Source organism: Manacus candei, unplaced genomic scaffold, assembly GCF_025592945.1.
Source record: "Manacus candei isolate 608988 ecotype Guabito, Panama unplaced genomic scaffold, ASM2559294v1 h1tg000019l, whole genome shotgun sequence".
Lineage (NCBI taxonomy): Eukaryota > Metazoa > Chordata > Aves > Passeriformes > Pipridae > Manacus > Manacus candei.
The window spans coordinates 4,453,209-4,477,162 of NW_026138067.1; the positions used below are offsets into that span (position 1 = coordinate 4,453,209).

General features: G+C 37.3%; 1 protein-coding gene across 1 annotated transcript in view; it reads right to left on the bottom strand.

Moving 5' to 3' along the window:
• The window catches only part of RGS22 (regulator of G protein signaling 22), a 71,544-nt gene that overhangs the window by 19,531 nt on the left and 28,059 nt on the right, over positions 1–23,954 (bottom strand). Inside the window, exons 12-21 of the mRNA XM_051785255.1 lie at positions 23,387–23,492; positions 21,572–21,697; positions 19,922–20,023; positions 14,081–14,275; positions 9,369–9,461; positions 8,684–8,838; positions 5,471–5,633; positions 4,697–4,855; positions 2,880–2,942; positions 707–868 (exon numbers count right to left, since the gene is read on the bottom strand). Coding sequence (XP_051641215.1) covers positions 707–868; positions 2,880–2,942; positions 4,697–4,855; positions 5,471–5,633; positions 8,684–8,838; positions 9,369–9,461; positions 14,081–14,275; positions 19,922–20,023; positions 21,572–21,697; positions 23,387–23,492 — 1,324 coding nt within the window. The remainder of the gene's footprint in view (positions 1–706; positions 869–2,879; positions 2,943–4,696; positions 4,856–5,470; positions 5,634–8,683; positions 8,839–9,368; positions 9,462–14,080; positions 14,276–19,921; positions 20,024–21,571; positions 21,698–23,386; positions 23,493–23,954) is intronic.

A 23,954-nucleotide genomic window follows, 5' to 3' on the forward strand; every position in this document is an offset into this window, starting at 1 on the left:
TTCAATCCAGGGTGCTACTAGGAAGCTGCAGTGTGATTTAAAGGCTCACTCCAGAGGTTTCCCACTGTTTTTCAACCCATACAGCAGCAATTTCACAAAAGTGCATGTATTTGGGAGAGAGATAATCCCTGCTGACCTTCCCCATCACATTTGGCTTTGGTCCCATCCTCAGCTGAAGTCAAATGTGACACTACAAAGGGCAAGGGACTTGGGGTCTGCATTGCACATATAGGCTTTTTGGGTAGATACTATCTTTACATCTATAGATTTGATTGAATTTAAACGTTATCTCTGATTTTTGAGGAATTACCAAATTCAGCAATAATCCCATTATTTAACTGTATGCAGCTATAAAGACAGAATGAACATTTTAACACTTGCATATTTTCTACTGCTCAACAGATGTATACCAAACTCTGGGCATTAGCTAGTCGGTAGTGTCCCTTTAGGGACTCAGAAGAATGTTACAGTTTGAAGAAGCATAATGAAATATAGGGATTATACATTTGAGTCAAACATAGCTACCCTTAAGAAGTGAGGGTTTTCTTCAAAAAAAAACCTGGTTTAAACCGTGAAAGAGGTTTTACTATGAACAACAGAATGAATGCCTGTAGACATTCTTGTTAAAATTCTCCTAATATGCAGGAATGGATGCATTTGCTTACAAACTGATTGCTATTCCCCCGGCTCCATTCTACCACCGTACCTTATACTTTTGCACTTCTTGCCAAAAGAGCACTCCATTCCCCAGCAGGTCTCCTTGCAGTGACACAAAGCGTTGAAACAGATTTGCTGTCACCGGATCCAACAGTGCTTTGCGGAAAGCAATTATTTCACTAGATGAAGAAACACACTTATTGTCCATGTGCTGTCAAAAAAAAGAAATAAATGCACCAAATAAACTTTGTTTCAAAAAGCAATAACAAAGCCATTAGTTAGCGTAAACTGTCTGATTCTTATCTTTCCACTGACCCTAACTTTCAGTAGTTTATGACTTTATGACATGGATACAATAAAATGTGGCAAGGTTTCATTTCTTTTTTTCCTTCATTTTTCTTTTTTTTTTTTCAGTTTGGTTTAGGGAACATTTTTTGGAAGACATGATGGGAGAGGAAATGACTGACAATGATTTAGACCATATGACTACATACTATAAAATATGGAAACAGCTATTGTTATTGATTATGGCAAGAGGCTACTTTTCTAGAGAACAGTTTGAGTTTTGTGCAAACAAACAACAAAGAAAAAGGAACAGACAAACCACATAGCTTAAAGTTGTAAAATGCTTCTGACAGGGATCTCACCAACAAAATGAGCTTTGAAATGTGTTGCCATGATCACCAGCAGAAGCCAGAGAGTTTGCCCTCTATGGAATAAAGCTACCAATAGTAAAACAGAATTTAGAGTCATCAAGACATTTTGGAAATCCTCATGCTGCCAAGCACAAAACAGTAGGCAGCCAGGAAAGGGTGGAGAAAGAAAGATGGCTTATGCAGAGACAGTTTGTTTGAAATGAAGTTCATGCTGGCCTGTCTTCCTGAACAAACAGTTCTTGTACTGTTGCTGAGGAGCAAGCCAAACAACCCCCTTTTGTTATCAGATGGATGAATGAAAACCATCTTTTAACAGTGGTTTAAACCTCTTGAAGTCCTGGAGGGATGGAGTACTCTTCAATGGTCAGCATGGGACAAAAACATTTTTAATTGTTGCCAACAGTCCTGGAAATCTAACCTGATCCTAAGCTGAAAGAGTTTCTGCAGCTGCTCTTAAACAGGGGTTATGCTTAGTGTCCTGCCACAGAGCCTGCTGGGGTGAGAGCCTACCTTGTGAGAGGGAGGGTGGTGGCTGTCCAGAGGGTCCTTTGGTTAAAATAAAGTAAGCTCAACTTAGGCAGTAGAGTGGGATCTTCTCAGCCCTTGTCTGATTCTCCTACTACGTTCTATCCCCTGTGACCAGGAGTTAGACAACTTTTGGGAAAAATTATTTCTGGGTCATATTCATGAAAGGAAGAACAAAACATTGCTTCCTTCCCTATACCAATATACAAACTGCTTATTTTATGGGTCAACAACCTTGAAGCAGATCATGGAAAATAACCATCTTCCTGACAAACAGACAAAGGGAAAACTCAGTTAACAGAACCCATATGCACTTTGGATCCCTTTTGTGCTGATGGTTTGCATGGATAATTGGTGACCGGGTCTCCAGTTTGATTTCAACAGACAATAAAAGTTCAACTGAACAAATGTACACAACTTGTATGTTGGCAATCACAAAAAGTTCACTGCTCTTCAAGAGGAAAAAACTGGCAAACATCTGATGAAATGTATTATTACAAAGGTTTAAGAAGTTTAAATTTGATATTATCTCAGTGCTGTGAGATTAAAATACAATTCTAAATGAAACAGATACTGTGAGATATGATTAAACCTGCCCACTCCACTGCATACTTCACATTCCCTTTTGTGTCTGCACGTAATCCACTTGCAATAATAAATAAACTACCAGATGCTGGAATGAACAGCTTGTCCCAATAAGTCCACTGCATGCAAAATACAGATAAATGTGAACTAAAGGTACAATATCAGTTTGAGGAGGGTTAAGAGTGCTCCAAAGCCCAAGACAAGAGACATGTTTTTATCAAGTATGACCTCTCCAGCCAGGAAGGGAGTGAAATTTACCATGAACATCAGCAGGGTGCTAAATTCAGGAGTAATATGAGTAATCAGTCCACTCTAGCCAATACAATCATGTCTGCTTTTGACAGCATTACATTTGGGCCTCACACTGCCAACAGAGAAATTATGAAGAATGTGCAAGGTCCAAATGAAAAAGACGGTGAAACTGAAGACACAAGAGATATGGTACATTTCACTTGCCTTCCATATCCTGGTTGTCTTCTGCTGGTCTTTGCGTAAAAGATCTTCAGTTATGTCCATTATCTACAGTTGAAAAGTAGATTATAATTAAATTTTTAAACTCTTCTTGTTTCTTGTTCAGCCCTCTAATGATAGAGACCACAGTGGTAGAATAATTTATGTCTTTGTTTGGATTTTATCTCTGAAACTAGTGGACCCACACTGAATGCCAGCCCTTCTTCAGCTATAAACGAGACTGCAAAGTTAGAGAAGACAAGAAGCAATAGCAGTCAAATTATGCACTTCCACTGGTTTACTCTACCCATGAGGGACCACTTATGTTAGTAACAAATTTTGGTGTTGTTTTTTTTTCCCAGTATGAAATGTTTTTAGTTCCTCTGGACAGCTGTATCAGAAATACAGACTTGATCCTGCAACTTCTTTGTAGCAAAAATACACCTCAAATCAAGGGCAGGTTTTCTGAATAAGGACTACATAGCATGCCCACAGTATTTGGTCACTGTGAAATATGAAGCCAAATAGAGAATGTCATCTGGTTTCATTTCTTCTAAAATACTTTCTTCAAAGGACCTTTTCATCCTCTGAATTTGCAATAAGAAAGAGAAAAGAGCAGTAAAACATAAATGGAGTTAGGAAAAGACTAAAAGCTCATTAGAAGTATGTATTTCCTGTAAACTGTTTATTTGAGTTGAATACAACATTTTCTAAGCTACTTGGGCTAATCTGCCTGCCAGCACAGTGCAGCAGGTGCAAGGAGGCCTGAGTTAGCTTCCAGACCTGGAAGCAGCTTAGCCTTATTGCATAGTCTTGTACCAGGACTTGTAAAGGAGGCAGAGTTCAGCTAAAAAGGGCAGAGAAAATTTTAATTTAGTTACATAATCATTAAAATTACAATTTGTCTTATCAGAACCTATACTTTTCACATTCCTTAGTCTTCTGAACCGATGGAAAGGATCCAGTTCATAGCACCTCTGACAACCTTCTTGATGTTACAGAGATGACAGAAAGCAAATTGTATTAAACAATGCAGTTGCATATGTGTCTGCTTGGTGGAACTGTGAAGTTGCCTTCTGCCATGACATTCGCATGTCAGAGCTGTTGTGGAAGTGCAAAAAACTAAGTCTCTTTGCATCTGTCAGCAGCAGGATGATCTCCTTACACAGATCACAGCCACAGAGGCATTCATAAAAGGCAGATTTTCAGACTTTCTAATGAGCCAGCAGGAGTGAAAGGCTCCTCACTCCCAGTTTTCTGGCAACTTTCTGAAGTAACCAATTGGAACAATGCTTATAGCAGTTAACCTCCCCACTAAGCAGAATTTCACAGGTCCTGAAGTAATTTCTACAGGCATTGCAGCTCCAGATGGGAGAATGAAGACAGCATAAGAGAGAGAAAGAATTACAGCACGGGAAGCCCACTCATTTGCTTGTGTTCTGGTGCCCTTGGGCAAATCCTTTACACAAAGCAGCATTTCTTCAGTGCACAACTGTATGGCTAGGGCAAAATGGCATATGGAGAGTGTAGCACTACAGCAAAGATTAGTTGACTCTCCTGGCAGCCTGCCTGGCAGCAGAGCTAATACCTGCTCCTTCAGATTTAGGATCTAACAATAATACTGTCAGCTAAACTAAGCCTTCAGAGCAACTGCCTTCACAATTATCAAGCTGAATGTTTCAACCTGTACATGCTACAGCACCTCTTTCAGTGTAAACTGAGAGTTGTGGGCTGCTTTTCCTCTGAACCTTTGTATCCCAATGGTAAATTATGAGCCAAACAAAAAACAATGCCTGGATGTGTTGCTGTTGTTAAAAAATTACCTTTGCTTGTCCCTCCACCCCACGGTGTTCATCTGCCAGGAACAATGGCAGCCATTGTTTTTCTAATCTCTTCTGGACGCACTGCTGAACTTCTAGCAGAACTGCTGCCGAAAGTTGATCATGAAGGATTTGTCTTCTTCCTCCACCTGAATGCATTAGCTAAGCAATCCAAACACAATAACACATGACATAAACTTTTGTGTATACCAAAAGTCCTTTATCTCTCCACATCCTTGATTTAGCAAAGCATGAGCTTAATTGTAAGCAAAGCATTTAATGCATGCTTACCCAAGGCTCACATGTACTTTTCATAAAAGGGAACAGATTACATTTGTCCCTATCTATAATAGGACACAGACTCTGGGAAATAATACCCCAGCTTGACCAAGTAAATTGCCTAAGTATCAAGATATATCAGAGTACCACAGCTCAGACTTACTGTCTGTGGCTTTACTGACATACCAAATACAAAGCTGGAACAAGTCACTGTGCCTGAAAGCCATTTTTACACTTTTTCTGAGCTGTGTTGTGCATGCTCTGGCTGTGGCCTCAGATCAGGGTTTAAGAGAGATGTTCTATAAGGAGCAGGGAGGAAGAATTCAAACAGGAAGGAAGGGACCCCCATAGCCAGAACAGAACTAGACTTCTGGCCAAAAATATAGGTAAGATTTGAGGAGATAGCATGGGGAAAAGCTGAATCAAACCCTCTTGTGGACTTTTATCTCAGTGACATTCAGTGTGATTGTTCTTTATAAATGGTTTTGTAACTGGTACCTTTTCTTGTTGCTCTCTGGTAGCTGGGCTGTTGGGTCCAAAGAAGTACTCGTCATTAAAGTACTTGCTTTCAATGTCCTTAGACTTTTCTTCACTTTTTTCTTTATCCTTGTGGAGCATCTTTCTGAACTCTTCAATATCAAGCCAACACATGAGATCCATGCTACAAACAAATTTACAGAATGTTATTTCAGTATTGAGTAAATATCATCAACATTCTAGGGAGTTATTTGTTTAACCACAAGCCACCAAAGTAATCAAGACCTAAATACCAGGTCAGATTGGGCTGAAATTTTATGTCATTTTTTCTTTGCTAAGTACCATCTGGTGAGACCATGGCATTTGCTGAACAGGCAGACCAAACATACATCTTGGGGATCTCATTTAGGGTCATTTTTCGGGTACCCCAAAAGGAGTACCCTCCTCAATATGCCACTGCTAAATCCAGCAGGAACTGTGAACCAGAGCCATAATGTAGAGCTCACAGAGAGAACGAAAAATTAAACAGATGAGAATTTGAATCACTACTGAGGCTGTGAGCCACTGAAAGACAAGTTGACGCCTCCTGTTCTGCCCCCTTGTCATATTGCCTGAGAAAGGAGCATGGATGACACTTGGGAACATCAGCCCCAAAAATCACTCCCTTCCTACTCCGTGTGAAATGCTAGAGTTTAAGTCAGTCTGCAGTCAAGCAGACAAAACCAATTTATGATAAAATTTGTTTCTAGAGCTTTTTGTGGGATGCTTTTTCATAAATTACTGATTCTACTACTTATTTAATTATTCATAGTCAGTGACAATCTCTATCTGCAATCCTCAATCTATATATTTTTCATAACATTTCAGTGTACACTATAAATTGAAGTTTGTTTTCATAGAATGGTTTTGTTCTTTAAATCAGAGGACAGAATAACTGACATACCTACAATTTCAGTTTAATTTATATAACTGTTTTCTGATGGTATCATCGTAGCTGAAGTTTTGTGAGCATTTTAATTAGGACATTCACTGTATTTGAAGCAGGAAATATGAAACATTAAATTCAGGCAAATCTGTTTCACTTTTCCATTCAGCTAACAACTGGTTTTTTCAAAGTATTAATCTATGAGTAAAACTTTCAAAAGCATTTGACTGATTTAAGAACAGATGTTCTCCTTTCAGAAATCTTTTGAGACCCTTACAGCCCTAAGTTCTATTGAAATTCCTTCATTTGCTAGTTCATCACAACATGAATAAGTTTACTCAAATGCAAGTGCTCCAAGTTACTGTGGTTTATGGAGTAACTCCTTGGCATCTACCTATGACAACTGATCAAATATGTGCATCTTATTTTAAAAGTACAATATATCATTTTAAAGTGTGTTAGTTAAACCATATACAGTGGTGGCTTATCCTGACTTACTGCACTTTTCTCTTTCAACAGATCAGGAGCACAGGCATAATCAGTTAGTCTGGCGAGACTAACAAATGGTAACCCACTAACTCAAAGTAACACAAACTGTCCTGCAATTGTGTGAATATATTCTATATATTTAATGAAATATTAATTAATGAAACTTCTTTTAGTTTCTTACCAGAATTTGTGCACAGCTACTTAGAAGCCTGTCCTTCCTGAAACTTGGATCACTTATAGTTGAAAAAATCAGAACCATAAATTTTGATGAAAAGGTAAATGGCACATTTGTTGTTTTTTTCTGAAAATTTCCAGACTGCATTAGTTCTAGGATCCCTTCAGCTTATAGTACCATTAAGCATCTTTACTATGGTGTGCCCACTGGACTATAGAGTTACTACATCTGAATCCAGCTCTAAAACACTTTTGTGAGACTTTTTCAAATGTTTTTCTTCATTATGAATTTTTACGAAAGAAAATTTCTCCATAAATTTAATATTTTTCTGCCTGGCTCTAACACTTAAGAAGGGACTTGTCTGTGATCAACAGAGAGGCAGGAAATCCCTGAGGAAATTCAGTGTCCCTGTCCAGGACCTCATCCTAGCCAGTGACCTGTTATCTGGTGATTCCTACCATTTCCCATGTTAGAGAGTATCTCAAGACCAGTAGTTTCCACAGTGGGGTGTGTGCAGCCAGGAGGTGTTCGATCATTTGTTAAGGGGCAGGAAGAAAAGATTATAACTTCAGTAGCACATGTGTATAATGTATAAAAAATTAAATATACATATATTGAGGGTCCATGTTCAAAAATTTTTTACTGATGAGTTGCATGATCAAAAAAGTTTTGAGACAACTGCTCTAGACAACTAACTCAGAAGTGACTTGACTGCAGGCACCCACAGCATGAGAATATCGATTACCTGCAGTCCTTTTGTAGTCAGTGAGAAGAAATAGCCATCTTAGGAATGATCCATCCAAACTGGTTTTAGATGTCACCTTCAGAATTAGAAGAAATGTGTCCAGAAGTGGGTATTTCTCTCTCTGACTACAAAGGGAACCTTCTGATGATAAGCAGAAGTGATGACATTGAGTCTTGGCCAGGGGACTTCTGTGCCAGATGCCCATCTCTGGACACTTTTGAAAAAGCTGACAATATCCAATCTAAAATTATAGCAGTGCTTGACTAGAAGCACTAGGCAATATGCAAAGCATCAGCTCATGGGAACTTAGGTTAAAGGAAGGAAATGATAATTTAAGGACAAAAAAAGAAAAAAACAAAAACAAATGGGCTCATTTTTTCAAAAAACCTGCCCAAACTGTATCTGCTACAGGCTGGTACTTAAATCTGTTCAGCAAACACAAAACTGTGGTTGTTCTCACACTGTGAGAATAATGTGTCTTCTACTATTTGTACATTATTATAATACCCAGGTTTAATTTTAAAAATGTAATAAATTGAATCTGCACCAAAAACTATAAATTTTTACTCATTAAAGGCTAATTGCTCTGCTCAGGGGTTTGCCACTAATCAAAGCAGAAACAGAAAGCAAAAGTGTAATACAAACATGATATGACAAGATAATTTTTACCCCAAAATGTTAAGACAATTCAGTTGTCCGAACAATGTGCATGTGTATTTCCTAAATATGCAAATGCATTTTTAAAAAACACTAAAATCTGTGAACATTTAGATAGCAAAGATCCCCAGCAAAGATTTCTTCTGAACTTAGAAATGGTAAAATAATAATAATAATAATAATAATAATAATAATAATAATAATAATAATAATAATGATAATAATGATGATGAAAGAACATACCCAGCAGAATGCTCATTAAGAAAAGCCCAGAACTGGTTTAACTTCTCTTTGTTGTGGATCAGGTCAGACAGATTAGGACCTGCCAATCCTTTGGGAATTTGACGGAAGTATTGATCATCAGGGAAGGATGGCAGACCAGTGTCAGCAACAGTACTCTGAGGGAAGAAATTTTTCTGTTTGCATAACTGCTTTTTTCATCTCCATATTTTGCTCAGTCTAATAATCCTTGCATTAGATAACCTGTCTCTGTAAAATAGCTTTTTGGTTGCTGAGGAAATAAATTGAGTTAAGGCTCCAGCGCCTAGTCAGCTTTACTTTTATGTTTGCTTTAAACATACAAGTGTGTGCCAGTTCCATAATCAAATAAACCAATATATATCTGTAATTTACTTGAAACTGAGGTATTTACTCAAGATTAAGGGCCCAAAATATATTCCACAGACTTTAGTGGAAACTGTCTCATTGACTCCAATCATACGGTGGTCTGATGTTGATATAACTGACAGAAGACCTCTATATCTAATTAACACAGTGCCTGTCAATCAGTCCCCAAAATGAATGGTAGAAATCAGACTATTTGCTTCTCCAAACTGGCATATGGTCATGCTTTCATTGCTAATACTCAAAGTGTTAACCCTCCCTGATAGAAAAAGGGGTTGTTTCTCTTAGTAGGTACTTGTCTTACCTCATCCTTCTTGGAACCACTCACTTGATGCAAAGCCTGGAGCTTTCTAAAGCACACAGAGTCCAGCTGTTGAGTTTCTTCCACCAACTCCACCTAATAAAAATAATATCTTATATCATCCCTGCAGTACACATTATAGAAAGATGGAGAACTGTGTGGGCACTTTGCCAGTGACAGTGGATAGAAAAGAATATGTTTGCTAGTAATGAGACTGATGTTTAGAAGACACTAGAAGTCACATTTTTCTGACAAACAATTCTATTAAAAGCTCTGGTAGAACAAAATTTTCCTATCTTTGTAGGATCAGATGTAGATTTCTGCAAAAAATCACTGAATAATCTAACTATATATTTAAGAGAAGAACTTTGTATTAAAAAAATTGCTAAATTATATTGTCTATATAATACATTCTGTATATTATATATATAAATATTATATTGTGTCAGACTTACTTGATTGTCTATACCAGCAAATCATATGTCAAAGTGCCACTGAGAAGCAGAAAATCGGTTCTTAAAACTATGACTGTCAATGGAAAATGTCAAAGAGACAGAGTGCCACAGATTTCCAGAAAAAGAAATTTAAGATGAGAAAGATGTTCTAATATCTAAACAATAAAGGTGAAAGCTTTCAGACTTTCAGTCTTGTCTCCTTCCTTAGTTTTATACCAGGTAATGCCTTAAGTAATAAATTGTGCATAATTTGAACTCATGAAGTATTGGCATTTTTGAACTTAATTACAAGCCTTATGTATATAACTACAGCAGTTCTCCATGTTATGTGCAAACAATCGGTAACTGCACAAGGGATAGTTTAGTGACCTCTCAGCTGACTAAACCATTCAAATTCAGATTTTAGGATATTTAGCAAAATTGAGCCAATGCCTTATACTGATTAGCATGCCCCTTACAAAGATTAGAAAGCTGTTGTTGTCTTATACAAGAGTTTATGTGCGAGAGAGAAGAGTTTAGATTATATTCATCACATTTTCATCTAAATGTGAATACCACACTAATCACTGTGTTATCTAAATGTCTTCAGGCTCAGTGTAATTCTGTTCCACTGCTTATAAAGTGCTCTGGGGTATTCATTCCCTTAAAAGAAAACATAGTTTAAAAGTAAATAGTACAATAACTCAGAACATTTAAAGAAAAAATGTAAATATGTATACTGACCATGTCCCAAATAAGCAAATTTGGACTCACCTAATTCTTGACAAAGTATCTTGTTTCATTATGGGCCAAATATATCCTGCTATAGGGTAGAACAAAGGGGAAGAGTAGAGCCAGGGACTGAACAAAATACAAAGCAGACCTTGTCTAGGAAGGAGTGTGCCTAAGTATCAGCCTGCGCCTAGTACAAAGAGACTCTAGTGCCTCCTAGAACAGGTCGTTTTACGTCTGTGTATTATAACTCTTCACAAACGCATGTATTGTACAGTCAAAAGTACTTAGTTCTGGGGTTTTGTGCCCTTATTAAGATGTTTGTGTTATTAGAGCTCTAAGAAGTCTGCACGTAACTACATTTGCAAAGCAACGCATCCTCGGTTAACTCCAGAATACATAAACTGACACAGATATTAACTTTAAAGGAAAAGTATATATTTTCAATTCTTACTTCAGAGGAATCCTTCCACCTCTAGAAGCAGTGACAATTCTGTATTCAGAGAGCTCAAAAGCAGACTTCTTTCATACAAAAATTATGTATAACAATACTTGGCTGAACTGATGATTTGACTCGGTGAGAACCAGCAGTAGATACTAGACAACTAGTATTGGTAATACACATGGAAAATATACAGTTACAAAAGACTAAAACTAGTCTGATAGAAAGTAAATAAAATTTCACATTCACAGAAGTAGCAATCAATTACACAGTGCTTTGCAGGTCATAAAGAATAACAGCTGAAATAGCTTAGAAAAAATAATTTATCTGAAAAGTTAGAAAATATGCTGAAAAGTGAAGAAAATATTTTGCAGATTGGATTAGTACATTTCGTTTTAGTAAGTTTTATCAGTGTTCAAACTTTCAAAGTTTCTAAAGGAAATTATGTTATCACAGGATGAGAAGTAAAGTCCCCTTGTGAATTAATTAGAAGGTAGAAAATCAAAACCAAAGAAATAAATAACTTTCATTATAGGGTGGGGTTCTTATTAGAGTCTCACAGGGATCTGCACGGAGGTTGTTTTTTTAAACATTCAGAAACTATCTGGAAAAGGAGGTGAGTGAGGAGACAATAAAGTTTGCAAAATGATTTCACAGAGCAAAAAAATTAAATGGACTGTGAAAAGCTGCAGGATTTCAGGACACTTTAGCATCTGCATGATAAAAGGACAGCTGAATTCAATGATAATAAACATTAAGTCATTCCAATGAGCTCCAAATGAGGGCTTTCCATTAGTTGTTATTACTTGGGAAGGAGATCTTGGAATCACCACAGATGGCTATTAGCTTACATTTTGCACAGCCACTCAAAGTTCACCAGGAGTCAAAATGCAATTAGAATGATAGGAACAATTAGGAAGAGAACAAAGAGAAAAACAGAAAACATGATTCTGCCACTGGATAATCCTTAGTGCATCCAGACCTTGAGTACTGCTTGCATCTCATCAAAAGAATGTAAAATAACACAAAGATGAGGTGATAACTGTAACAAAGGTATGGAACTTCTGTAAGAGAAGAAGTCTAACAGTTTAGGACTCTTGAGTTTCAAGGAGGTGTAACTGAAGTGGGGTACAACAGAAACTTGTAAAAGCATAACAACATTGAGAATATGACAAGATAACAATTGTTCACTTGTTCCTCACGACATATAAAACTAGGGCACCAGGGGAAATTACCAGGGAGGGGTTTGCAAACAAATTAAGATAAGGACTTTTTTCTCCTATTGCGTGACTAAAACATGGAACCTACTTCTACAGTGAGGCTGAAGATATATCACTCAAGACACATTTACATAAACCCATGTGCAAAAAAACCCTTATTAAAGATTATTAGACACAAAAATGTGGATAAGATCTCTGCTCCATGAACTTCCTTGGTTGCAAAGTGATGAAGCTGGCATAACTGCTATGTGGTTTTTTTTCTTTTCTTATACTCCATTCTTAAATGTTTAATACTAGCCATCACCTAATAGGCTTAGAAAACCATTATCAACCTTGATTTTAGGTATCTGTTCACCTAGTTGTTCACACATGCATGCATGATATAGCACCAAAAATAGGATTTCAAAACGTTTTGCACAAGGCAATGCAGGCATGTTCTCATTACAAGTTGACAGAAGTATCAGTAATAAATGATGATATTTCCTATAAATTGGAGATGCTACATCTAAGGTCATAGTGGAGAAAAACAGGAACAAGAACTAACTTCCTGCCCTCCAATTCCTGATTCCTCATTATAAGTTTCTCCTTCCATATCCAAGAGAGATGTTAAAGACTTGAAATTAGAATCACAGAATCACAGAATATCCTGAGCTGCAAGGGCCTGAAAAGGATTATCGAAGCCAAACTCCTGGTCCTGCACAGGTCCACCCCAATGGTCACACCACGTTCATAAGAGTGTTGTCCAAATGCTTCTTGAACTCTGGCAGGGTGGGGCCATGACCACTTCCCTGGAGAGCCTGTTCCAGTGCCAATGACCTTCTGGGTGAAGAACCTTCTAATATCTAACCTAAATCTCCCCTGACACTCCCTTCCATGCTGTTCCCTCAGATCCTGTCACTAATCACCAGAGAGATGGTATCAGTGCCTGCCCCTCTGCCTCCCCTTTTGAGGAATTTGTAGACCATGATGAGGTCTCCCCCCAATCTGTTCTTCTCCAGGCTGAACAAGTGACCTCAGCTGCTCTTCATAAGGTTTCCCCTCTAGGCTGTTCACCATTTTCTTAGCCCTCCTTTGAATACTTTCTAATAGCTTTATATCTTTCCTATATTGTGACGCCCAAAAGAAGTTTGACCTACAGCTGGCAACTTGTAGGTAAGTTTACAAAGAACAGAAAGCCACAGCATCGACCACTGTCACCACCATTTCTTGTTTTTATCTGTCAAAGGAAGTCAGGATTGCAGCCACCTCTTCTGACCTGCATAAGCTTGCTCAATTCAAGCCTTCAGAGCTTTCTGGAATTAGAACTGAGTACACCTCTGAGCCACCTACTTCAGGAGGCCTGCAAAGCACACTTAGCCCTTACACAGCAGAGCAGTGATCTAAAAAATATTTGGGGCAAATACAACTGGATCACCATATCACATCTTCTTATGCTAAGCAGTAGCTGCACTTACATTCTAAACACCAAGAAGTACTTGATGCCATTCTTGATACAATTAATATGGACCTAGTATCACTGCACTGACACTGTAGAAACACAGCTTATTGTGTGCTTACGTTTAAAACATAGAGCATCTGTGGGCAATCATCATAAGAAAATTACTTCTGATCAATGGTAAGATTACAGAAACATGATGTTTGCTGAGTGCAAAGAGAAATTTTTCCATAGCAAGATGCATTCCTCTCTAATTCACAGGCAAGGAGTCTATGAAGTCCACAAGAAGCTCAGCCTACACCACATATCAACATAGAAAGGAGTGGCTAAGCAAAACATCTTGTAATACTTCTCCCTTCCTAACTATAAATATAACAGGATTGCATATGAAGGTTCTTGTGATTTTATTCCCTGGCATAAGACTTTTTCATGGTGTCATCCAGATCTGTTACCTTTCCATAAGTATATTTATCTGCTTCCACCATCTTCATCCATGGTTCTAGGAGAATAGTGAGAATATATTCTTCTGCTGGGTCAAAAAGGTCCTCAAAAGCTGGGTCCATTTTCTGATAAATCATGTTTCTCTTATTCTGATGAAGTCCAATGTCCATACTGGCAGATGGGGCAATGTAAGTTGCATAAAGGAACTAAAATAAAAGAGAGGAAAACTGCTTCTTAGCCATCATTCATTTCAATGGTCACACACTGCTGAAGGAGAAATTAATGCATATTTGTCCCCCACTGCCCTGCTGTATATTCTGAATATATATCTAATTACAACTACCTTACTTTTTACCAGTATTACTACTTTGTCCAAAATTCAGTTATTGCCATAACGGATCCCCCTGCCATTTTTACTCCTACTTGTTAAAATGGTTATATCAAAAAATAATGTTTAACACAATTTTCTCTTGGAGATTTCTGGTTGATTCTTAGATTCAGATAGCTACAATTGTTACAGCAACTGTGCTGCTCATGAAGTCACGTTGTTTTGCAGAATATGTGCTAGGCCAACTAGTGAAGGTATCTGACTTTTCTGAATAGATAGTAATTTGTAAACTTAAGGTTAAAATTAATGAAAAGCTACATGATATTCTGTGTGAAGATTCTCTTATATAGTTTTTTGATATTGGTGAGACTCCATCACAGTACAGGGTCCATGCAGGAGATTCCACTGCACAACTGAGGTCTAAATCCTTACCAAAGAAAGGTTTACAACATGCTTTTTATCTGACGCATACAGAGTTTGCCATTCCACATGCCATGACATGACATGATGATGACTCTTTAAGCATAGAGGAATGTTTTATTTATTTCAATTTTTTTTTCAAACTTACTTAATCCCCTAAGTAAAATTCTTGTTTTCTAAAGGTTTCATGAATGTGAAAATGAACATTGAAAACTCTGAGAAAAACGCTGTCTTCCAGAAATATCTTGGAAGAGGATATTCCAGAATATCTTTATAAAACATCATGGGTCTGACTGCAGCTAGGAACTCAACTGAAATAAAGATGCTGCCATAATATATTTCATATAAGTATTTTCTCTTCTTCATATTCTCAAAGTCCAACTCATTTTCAAACATACAGTCAGGGATCAGGTTAGTAGCGTAAATCAAAATTTCTCCCTAGGATGGCAGTGACAAGTCCATCTTTACTATTTATTATCACAGAGGCTTGGCAACGAAGAATTCAGGAATATAACAATTCTCGTTTTCCTCATTTTGCAAAAAGCCAGCTGTAACTAGCAGATGTACAAAGCAATAGAAAAGAAGAAAATAAGACATTTACTCTGTGTTCAAGCAGTAATAAAACACTGGTGTGCTTAGATTTCAAACACAGGGGGAGAATTTTGAGTACATTAAATAACTATGTTTCTGTTTGTTTTAAATTAAATTCTGATTTATTAGACTCTTTCTCTCAAATAGCAACAGCACTAGTGTGCATCCCCATTATTTTGGACCTTTACAATTTGAAACAAACCCTTTAGATTCCCCTGATATTAGGTCACTGAGAAATACAGGGCTTCGATGGCTGACATCCATCCCTCAGTTAGCACTTGTTACAATTACCATATTTATTGTCTATGCAGGATTCCAGACCCTTTCTACATAGATCTAATCACTGAAAACAAAGATGTTTTGTGGCTATTGTGGCCCACATTATCAGTGCAATAAAGATACACAAGTGTAAGGGTAAGGTCAGAGAAAGAGCACATCCACAGGAAGACTCCTAGCTGAAGACAAAGACCACATTTATCCTAAATTATGCCCTTCTCAGTAAGTCCCCAAATACATTTAAATTTAACAGAGACAGCATTAATTACATTCACAGCAATTTAAAAAGTTGGAAGCTATTTCGAAGAGCCCTAACACTAGTAAAGTTAAATCATGTTGTAGTCTGATCAAAACCAGTTAGTGTATAAAATAGACAAATTAGAAGGGACAAGTCCAATGATATAAAGATGTGGTATCTTTAAAAATAGACCTTTTAAAGAGGGGTTAACCATTTTGTTTGTCATTAGGACTACACTGCTCCACCTGTTATGTCTCATAAAATTGCACAAGGGATCTGTAAATTGGTAAAAAGGTTCAAAAATATGTCCTCAATATTTTAACACACATCTAACTTGGTTCCTTAACTGGGTGATCATTTTTGCATAATTTTAAGAATGAAGTTAAAACAAACATGCCACAAGTTCCTCAGGCAGAATTCCTTTGCCCTATGATTTTGTATGAAATAGGTTAATGAGTATATTTGTTAGTCTTCTTCAGAGCTGACAAAAAAATATCAGCCTGCAATCAGAAATTGCCCAGACTAAGGAAGCTTTGGCCAAAAACTATTGACATAAACACTGTCATAATATACTGCCATTCTAGGGACTGCCTTTGCACACTGCTCTACCTGCAGAACTGCCCCCAGTCCTGTGTAATTTCACATTCAGAACCACAGCATAGTAGAGACAGATATTTTTTTCCAGAAACAATAGGGCAGGCAATACATATGAAGCAGAAATTTAGAGGTGGTTAACTATAGGAATGCACTTTTCCAACTCAGAGAATCAGGCTCTCAGTGGTGTAATAAGGATGGCCTCTTCACTTTGAAGGATGCCATCTCTTTATTTGAATTCTTGTAAGAATCCATTGCTATGGGATTTGACCTAGTAAAAAGATAGCATCACAAAGTGACAAAGTGAATGCATGCACTTGCAGATAAGGGAGAAATGAGAAGGAGCTTTCATCCTCGTGTCCCTTGCTGAAGTGCATCTGTAGATCTGCACAGATTTGATTGCAAGGACTGCAGGAAAACCAACTGAGGAGAGTTCTAGACATGCCAAAAAAAATGAAAAATTGTCTGTGTTCACAGCCTTCAACACTGGGCAATGCAATTTGCAAGATACATTTTATCCTTTAAAAAGTAATATTCATAGCCTTTTTTGATTCCCACATCATGGAATTCTTGTGATTTTCTGAATCTCAGTAGAATATTGGAACTATTGTATTAGCCAATCTCCTAAGGGATTAACAGGAAAAATCACATTAAATGAACTTATAGGTTAACACATTCATACAAAAATTTGAAGCATTTGATGTCAAGTACATATCATACTTTGTTGATTATTTGCTTTGTTCCTATTGAAAAACATGAAGAATTGTTCTACTTGCCAGCCATAAATTTTCCTATAAATGTATTAGAATAAGTGATGGATTGAACCCAAAACTGTATCTGGAAATTTGGTCAGTTTGTATATTGAAATTACTTAAAATGGCACAAACCTGAATACATGAAATGCTTAGAAAATTTAGATTAAGACTTTGGCCTCATTTATGACTTTCGAAATCAGGGATCGTACAGGCTTTGGTGTGAAGCAAGAAAGATTTAAAAGTGCTTTGTATTGCTGCCCAGAGGCATGGATATTGCTCTGATCTAAAAGAGGGGCTTGTGTAGCTGCTTGACAGAATCATATGATGGAAGAATGCAATGCACTGACTGGTCTTAAACAAAGAGGTTAAACTGCCTTAACCTCCATCATCACTTCCCACTAATATAAATCCTGTGTCTGACCCTAAAAGCTCACAGCAATAATAACCACCTTTATCTAAACTGATTCTACTGTTAAAATATCGGACTTCTCACAACTGTATTAAATTTTCCTACTCTAAATAACTCCTTTTAAAATCAAAACCTGTGTTATGTGGGGGTTTATTGCTTTTATTTTTAATTTTTTTTACACTCCTGTGCATGTTTATAGTGAAAAACCATATATGTTCCTGGATGATTCCCGTCATTACTTGTCATTATTCTCATCCATCAGATTTCATTCTCACTGTAGTTTCTTTCCCTGGCTGAATGCATATACACCTTGGAATGCATTTTATTACTCTGTCATAAAGCTAAGATAACAATGCCCAACAAACGAAACTATGAGTAGTAGATACACAGCAATCCAGGTTTGTCCTTGTTTCTATGAGGAAGCAGGCAGAATCCATACGGAATACTCTGCACGTCTCTTTCTGTAATAAATAGTAAAATATATATGACAATGTGTCACGCAAATCTGATCCACATTCTCTTAGGAGTATTTGGAATGACTTTGTTGTGCCAAAGGTGAGCGCAGAATTTGGGAAGGCATCTCTTCCCCAAGCAGACCCTGTAGATTGGTTGCAGCTTGACTCTTTACCGTGTTCCAACAAAAACAAGTATAATTTTTCTGCAGCCTTAAAAGGCAAACTTGAGAATGATACCAAATGTTGCAGCACATGTGTTGATTTGTTATGTTACATTTCAGCTGTTAGTTATGCTAATGGAACAGTTTCACATATTTCGTTTTGATGTATTTACTCTAATGGCTATGCGTACGCACTCTCTGCAATTGCCTGGTAACACTGATTGTACAATGTTCTGCTGTCACCACCAGGCCAGCACTGGAAATAAGATAAGTAAAAAAATCCTGGGCCTTAATGTTCAGCCATGCAACCACTGCAGAAACAATGATTTGGCCTGCAACAAAATACATAGGAAAATGGTGACAGTCTAGATAACTCGCATGTCTGCTGTGAGCAGGGCCCTCACCACACACACACCTGGGCATATACAGGAGACAGTCAGACTTAAGGGTACATTCAGTTGCCTACAGCCTCATGCCAAAAATAGAGCTGGAGGGTAAAACAACTAAATAGGGTAGCAGTTCAGTTTACCCAGACAGGAGAGAAGGAAGAATCTATGTGTCAGCCTCTGCTTGGAGTTTCTGTACAAATAACATTGATTCAGGTGAGAATTCTGGACAAATATGCAAAATTCTGTCATTTGTCCCAGTAAAACCTCCAAAAAGAAAAAGAAAACAAATTCAAGGATGTTCAGATGCTTAGTAACACAAGCCATACCAAAAGATTATTCTCACCTGCTCTCCACAGATATTTGTTCCAATGGCATGTGAAGTAGCTTGCTCTATTACATAGTGTATATTGAAATATTCAGATAGGATATACTCCTACACAAGGTTTAGAGAGGAAAATCAGACCAAAGTTTCACAAAGTGATTTGAAAAGTTCCTTGGAATTCTTCTAATGATATCACACTGCTGCAGGTTCCTTCCCTCACGGAATAGGTCTACTCTCCTGTCAGTAACAGCCATTAACACCACTGTGGTGAAGCAGTTTAATTTTGTTTTATTCCCTGATTTAAAGTGCATGCTCAATTAAGAATACTCATTTATAGGAACTATCAGTTCCACATGACATTAAATAAGGATCTGAATATCTATTTGGGGGATGACAACCGTTAAAAGATAATAATAATACCCTGACAATCATAATAATTAAAACCAGACTGACAAAGATCCATTTTCATTACTGAGGTCATTATCTGAGGTCTCGACTGTGAGATCTGCAATTCTAACCCACATAGGAGATGGAAAGAAAGGTACAGCCCAATTAGATGGTTTAAAAAAATACTACCTCTGATGTTAACACCAAGCAGATAGTTTCCAAATATGATGCAGAGTAGCAAAGGGGAGCTTAGGTAAACTGAGTATAATAGATAAAACTGGGAACAGGTAGCAGAGCCTAGAAGTTAAACTATGCATGTTTAACATTCTAATCAAGAAATTCTATGGACACAATCCAAAGAGCTTCTTTTATTGTCCACAGCCCAGATCTACTTTGGTGTGGGTTGTCAAGATTTGGAAACTTTTCTACTTTCTATCTTCTTTTCAGACTTTGCACTGCACAAATGTATTTGTGAAGGGAATGAGCAAATGTATTTGTGAAATGAAAACACATTATTTACAACTTACTTGAGCTTGCTTGCATATTTGAAAAGGTTGAAGAGTTTCTTGGTAAAAAAGCTGATGATAAGCCTGTAGGTCGAACCAAAAGTACACACAGTTCTTCCACAACTAAAGATGAAAAATATTGTAAGTTATTGCTACCCAAATATCACAGCTTTATAAAAGGTTGACTTTCCAATGCAAGTATTATTTAACCCCTTGGGGTCATCATAAATCAAGCTCAATTTAAGATGAATTTAATCTTCTGTTGCATACTGGCAGAAGGACAACATATTTAATGATATCATCACTGTGATACTCTTTTATTGTATCCTTTATGCATAATTGGCCATTAAAATCGTTAACATTGTAGTTAACATTTGAAGAGTAACTGCATTTCAGTGGCATAAAGCCAGTGCTAAAGAAGAAATCCTGATAATGGACATGCCGAGTTTGTGCCATGGTAAAATAGCATTTTGCAGCAATAACCAAAACAATTAAATACTGTGTACTTGACATATGTTACTGAGACTATCATTACATTTTTATTACATGCATTTCTGAGACACAGAGTCTTGGCCTCATTTCATAAATTCGAACAGCAAAAGATCTTTCAGAAGTCTAGATCTTTCCCCAAGTCCTCTGTTTTAATCATGTGCTTATAGGGTTCAGCCTTTAAAAATACCCTGAAACCCCCATGGCTAGCCAATAAAGAATGTGTTGCAAACAGACAAGGGTAGGGAAGTTTTCTCCACAAACTGCAGCCTTCCAGACCTAGCATATGGTTGAAATAGGCTCCACAGGTGAAGAGAAAACTTTAAGCAAATAATTTTCAAAGGAGTCTGGCACCTGCAAAGGCTAGAGGATATGAGGGCGGATGCAATGAAAAAGTAAGTTTCTTTTATTTAGATTTCTATCTATACACATTTAACATTTTTAGCTGAAGGTATTCGGCTTTGGAAACATTGGCTCTTGTCTTGTAGTAGCCAAAGGCATTTCTAGCTACTGCTGCTGGATTCTGCGTTGTGCCAGCGGTGAAACAGATGTCCATCTTGATTGCATTCAAATCTCCCCTAAAGACTCAATTTTTCTGCAAAGCCACTAAACACTGACTCAGATGCATCACTCGTTCCAACCAATCCTCAATTTACACCCAGCAATGAATGACGGATCTGCTGACTGCAGAGAAGAAATAGTGTTATGTTTCTCAGAAATCCAAGGAGCTTCATGGAAGCAGAAGAATGTTTTTAAAACATTGGAGATTTTGGACATCACTAACCTAACAAGTAAGAAGGAAGCAGATTATTGTGAGTAATAGCATAGCAGATTTTCCATCTTTTTAAAAAATGTTTTTGTGGGTTAAGACCTCATTTTTTCTGCCAAGTTAAAGGCTAGTTTTTAAAAATTATTAGTCTTTTTTTTTATCCCTGATGGTACAATCAGAATTCCAATAGGTTTGAGACAGTGAGAATCTGACAGCTTGGTTAAGACCTGTCATTAGTTTGCATATACATATGAACAGTTTATTGTTGTTGAGGGATTGAAGTCTCACAAGTAATAATTCATCCAGTCATCAATCTTTCTTTCTCCATTTTTTTTTCAGTCTGGCTGCCCTCTATAACTTGGCATTCAGTCAATTGTGGACTAAATTATCACAGAGTAGGAAAATGTTCATACCTTATTCCCTGACTTCTCACAGAATTCTGTGAAGTAGTAGCCTGCTCTGTTCTCCAAATAAAGAGACTGCAGCATGCTTTCCATTCTTGATCCCCCTAAGACAACACTGCCAGCAGCACTTTTCCCCTAGACAAATAAAACATAGTTATATAGCAACAAATAACAGGCTTTCATTATTTTCAAATGTCAGTACATTGCAATGGAGAGCCATGCAGTGTGTTCAGTTAGCATCTTCATCCCAAGAAACCAGACTCCATTTTCTACTACATATGCAATCTTAGCTGACGAGTTGTCTCAGCTCAGGCTACTGTGTTTTGAATTAAGAGAAGTTAACAGGTGGTGATTTGGTCAAGATTCAAAACATTTAACTATCATGGAACAAAAGATGTCTTCTGGGGTTACATCACTGATATCATCAACAAAATCATGAGCAATTCAGGGAGCAAGAAATCCATGCTCTTTGCTGTGGCAAGCTCCTAGAGCATTTGAGGAAGAATACATCCATTTTGTCAGTGCTCATAGAGAAGCCAGAAGAGGCTTCTGTAAGTAGTAAATTAGCTTCTGATGATTACAAGAGAGAAACTTTGGCTGACTTGCTGTCTCTGATAGCAGAAGTGGAAACAGATGAGTGTGGTGGCTGGCAACCAGCTTCTTTCAAAACAATAACAGGGATGGAGAAGGGCAGGAAGAAGCCAGACTTTTGAAGGATATTTTGAGGGATATCTACCTATCTGCTTCAAGCAGAGTGGGTAGATATCCCTTTGCAGTATGAAGTTGAACTACTAATCCCTGCATTCCCCTCTGCATTATATTTGTGATGGCAAATTGTGGGGTCCTGAGTGTAAGTTCCAATCTAGCCCTGTAAGTGTAAATGGATGGTATTTTCCTCCCTCTGTGATGATGCCTAAAAACTAATAGTTCATGAAGTAAACATTTCCTGTATATACATTTCTAACTGAAAATGTCCCCTAATTGCAAAGGCTAGCCTTTTGTTTCCTGTAAAAATTAACAAAGAAGTAAAATGAATGCAGTGAAGAAATAAGCAAAGTATTATTTTGATGTGTAAAACAAACATTGTGCTCAAGTGCTCAGCAAACTCCATGCATATGTAAATGGGCTCAGATTTCATAATATGTTTTTTCTTTTAATTGTGAAGCCGTGGGTATCAATACCACCATGAAATATCAGGTTGTTTTGAGACTGTTCCACAAACAAGAAACGTTTTGGATATATTTTTGATTGCCAGATGTTGACATCTCACATGTTGTATTTGTCAGCATTTTAACAGTTACTAAGAAAAGGCTCTTCTGCGCAGCCTGTCTCTCCTGAGGTTTGTCTGACTGAGGATCTGCTTAGCAGGCAATAATTCAACAAAGAAAAGAATGATATACATAAGCAATTAGGAGGGACTGTACAAATGAAACGTTTTCCTCTTATGAATGTTACTATTTTAATGACTTTGTAAGGCAGGTTCAGTTTTCACTCTAAGTCTGGTATACTTCCTTAGGCAACAATTCCACTGAAGCATTTATCCAGAGTTCTCTAAAACAGCCTACAGAACACATGGTCACTATGGAGAAGATCAACGCTTTCTAATGAAAACAAACCTCTGTGTGTGCCATGATTTCCTATGAAATAGGTGACAGATACCACAGAGAAAATGCTGATGTTCTAATTATACCTCTGCATAAAGCACTGACATCCATATAATCAAAACAATTCTTCCCCATTATTGACTACTTCATGTTTAATACTGCAGAATAAACTGTTTTAACTCATGATTCAAGACAACTTATATTTTCAAGTAGTACTCACACGGAGCAACTCAGCATAGGTGTACTTTCTATAACCCTGGTACCTTGAATCTTTGGTGCCATCCAAAGCTAAGCAATGAATCATGTCTGTGCTCACTGACTTTGACCTGGATCACAAACAAAAATTTTTCAATGTATATTGAAGAAAAATCTAGGACTGCTTATAAAATAAACAAATAAGAAGGGGCACAAAAGAGGTAGAATTACACAGTGAATAGCTGAGGAAAAAGTACGTGGAGTTCAAATTTATAATAAATGGGGAAAAAAATGTAGAGGAACACTTTTTCATGTGGCCTTGCAGAAATCACTGGCACAGCATGAATTTGAGAGCTAGGCTAGTCCTTGAAACAGGTTAAAAGAATATGAATGTATGTAGAGACTATCAACTAGTACATAAGAGAAAATACTTGTATTTGGGGAAATAAACCCCTTTGTGGGTTTATTTTTGTTTGTGGCACAAACAAATGAGAAAATAATCAGCCAGGGAGGAATTCTCCATGCATACAATCTGTACCATAACTGTGCTTCACTTAGCGGATTATTGTATTAAAGAAAAGTACTCATGAAAA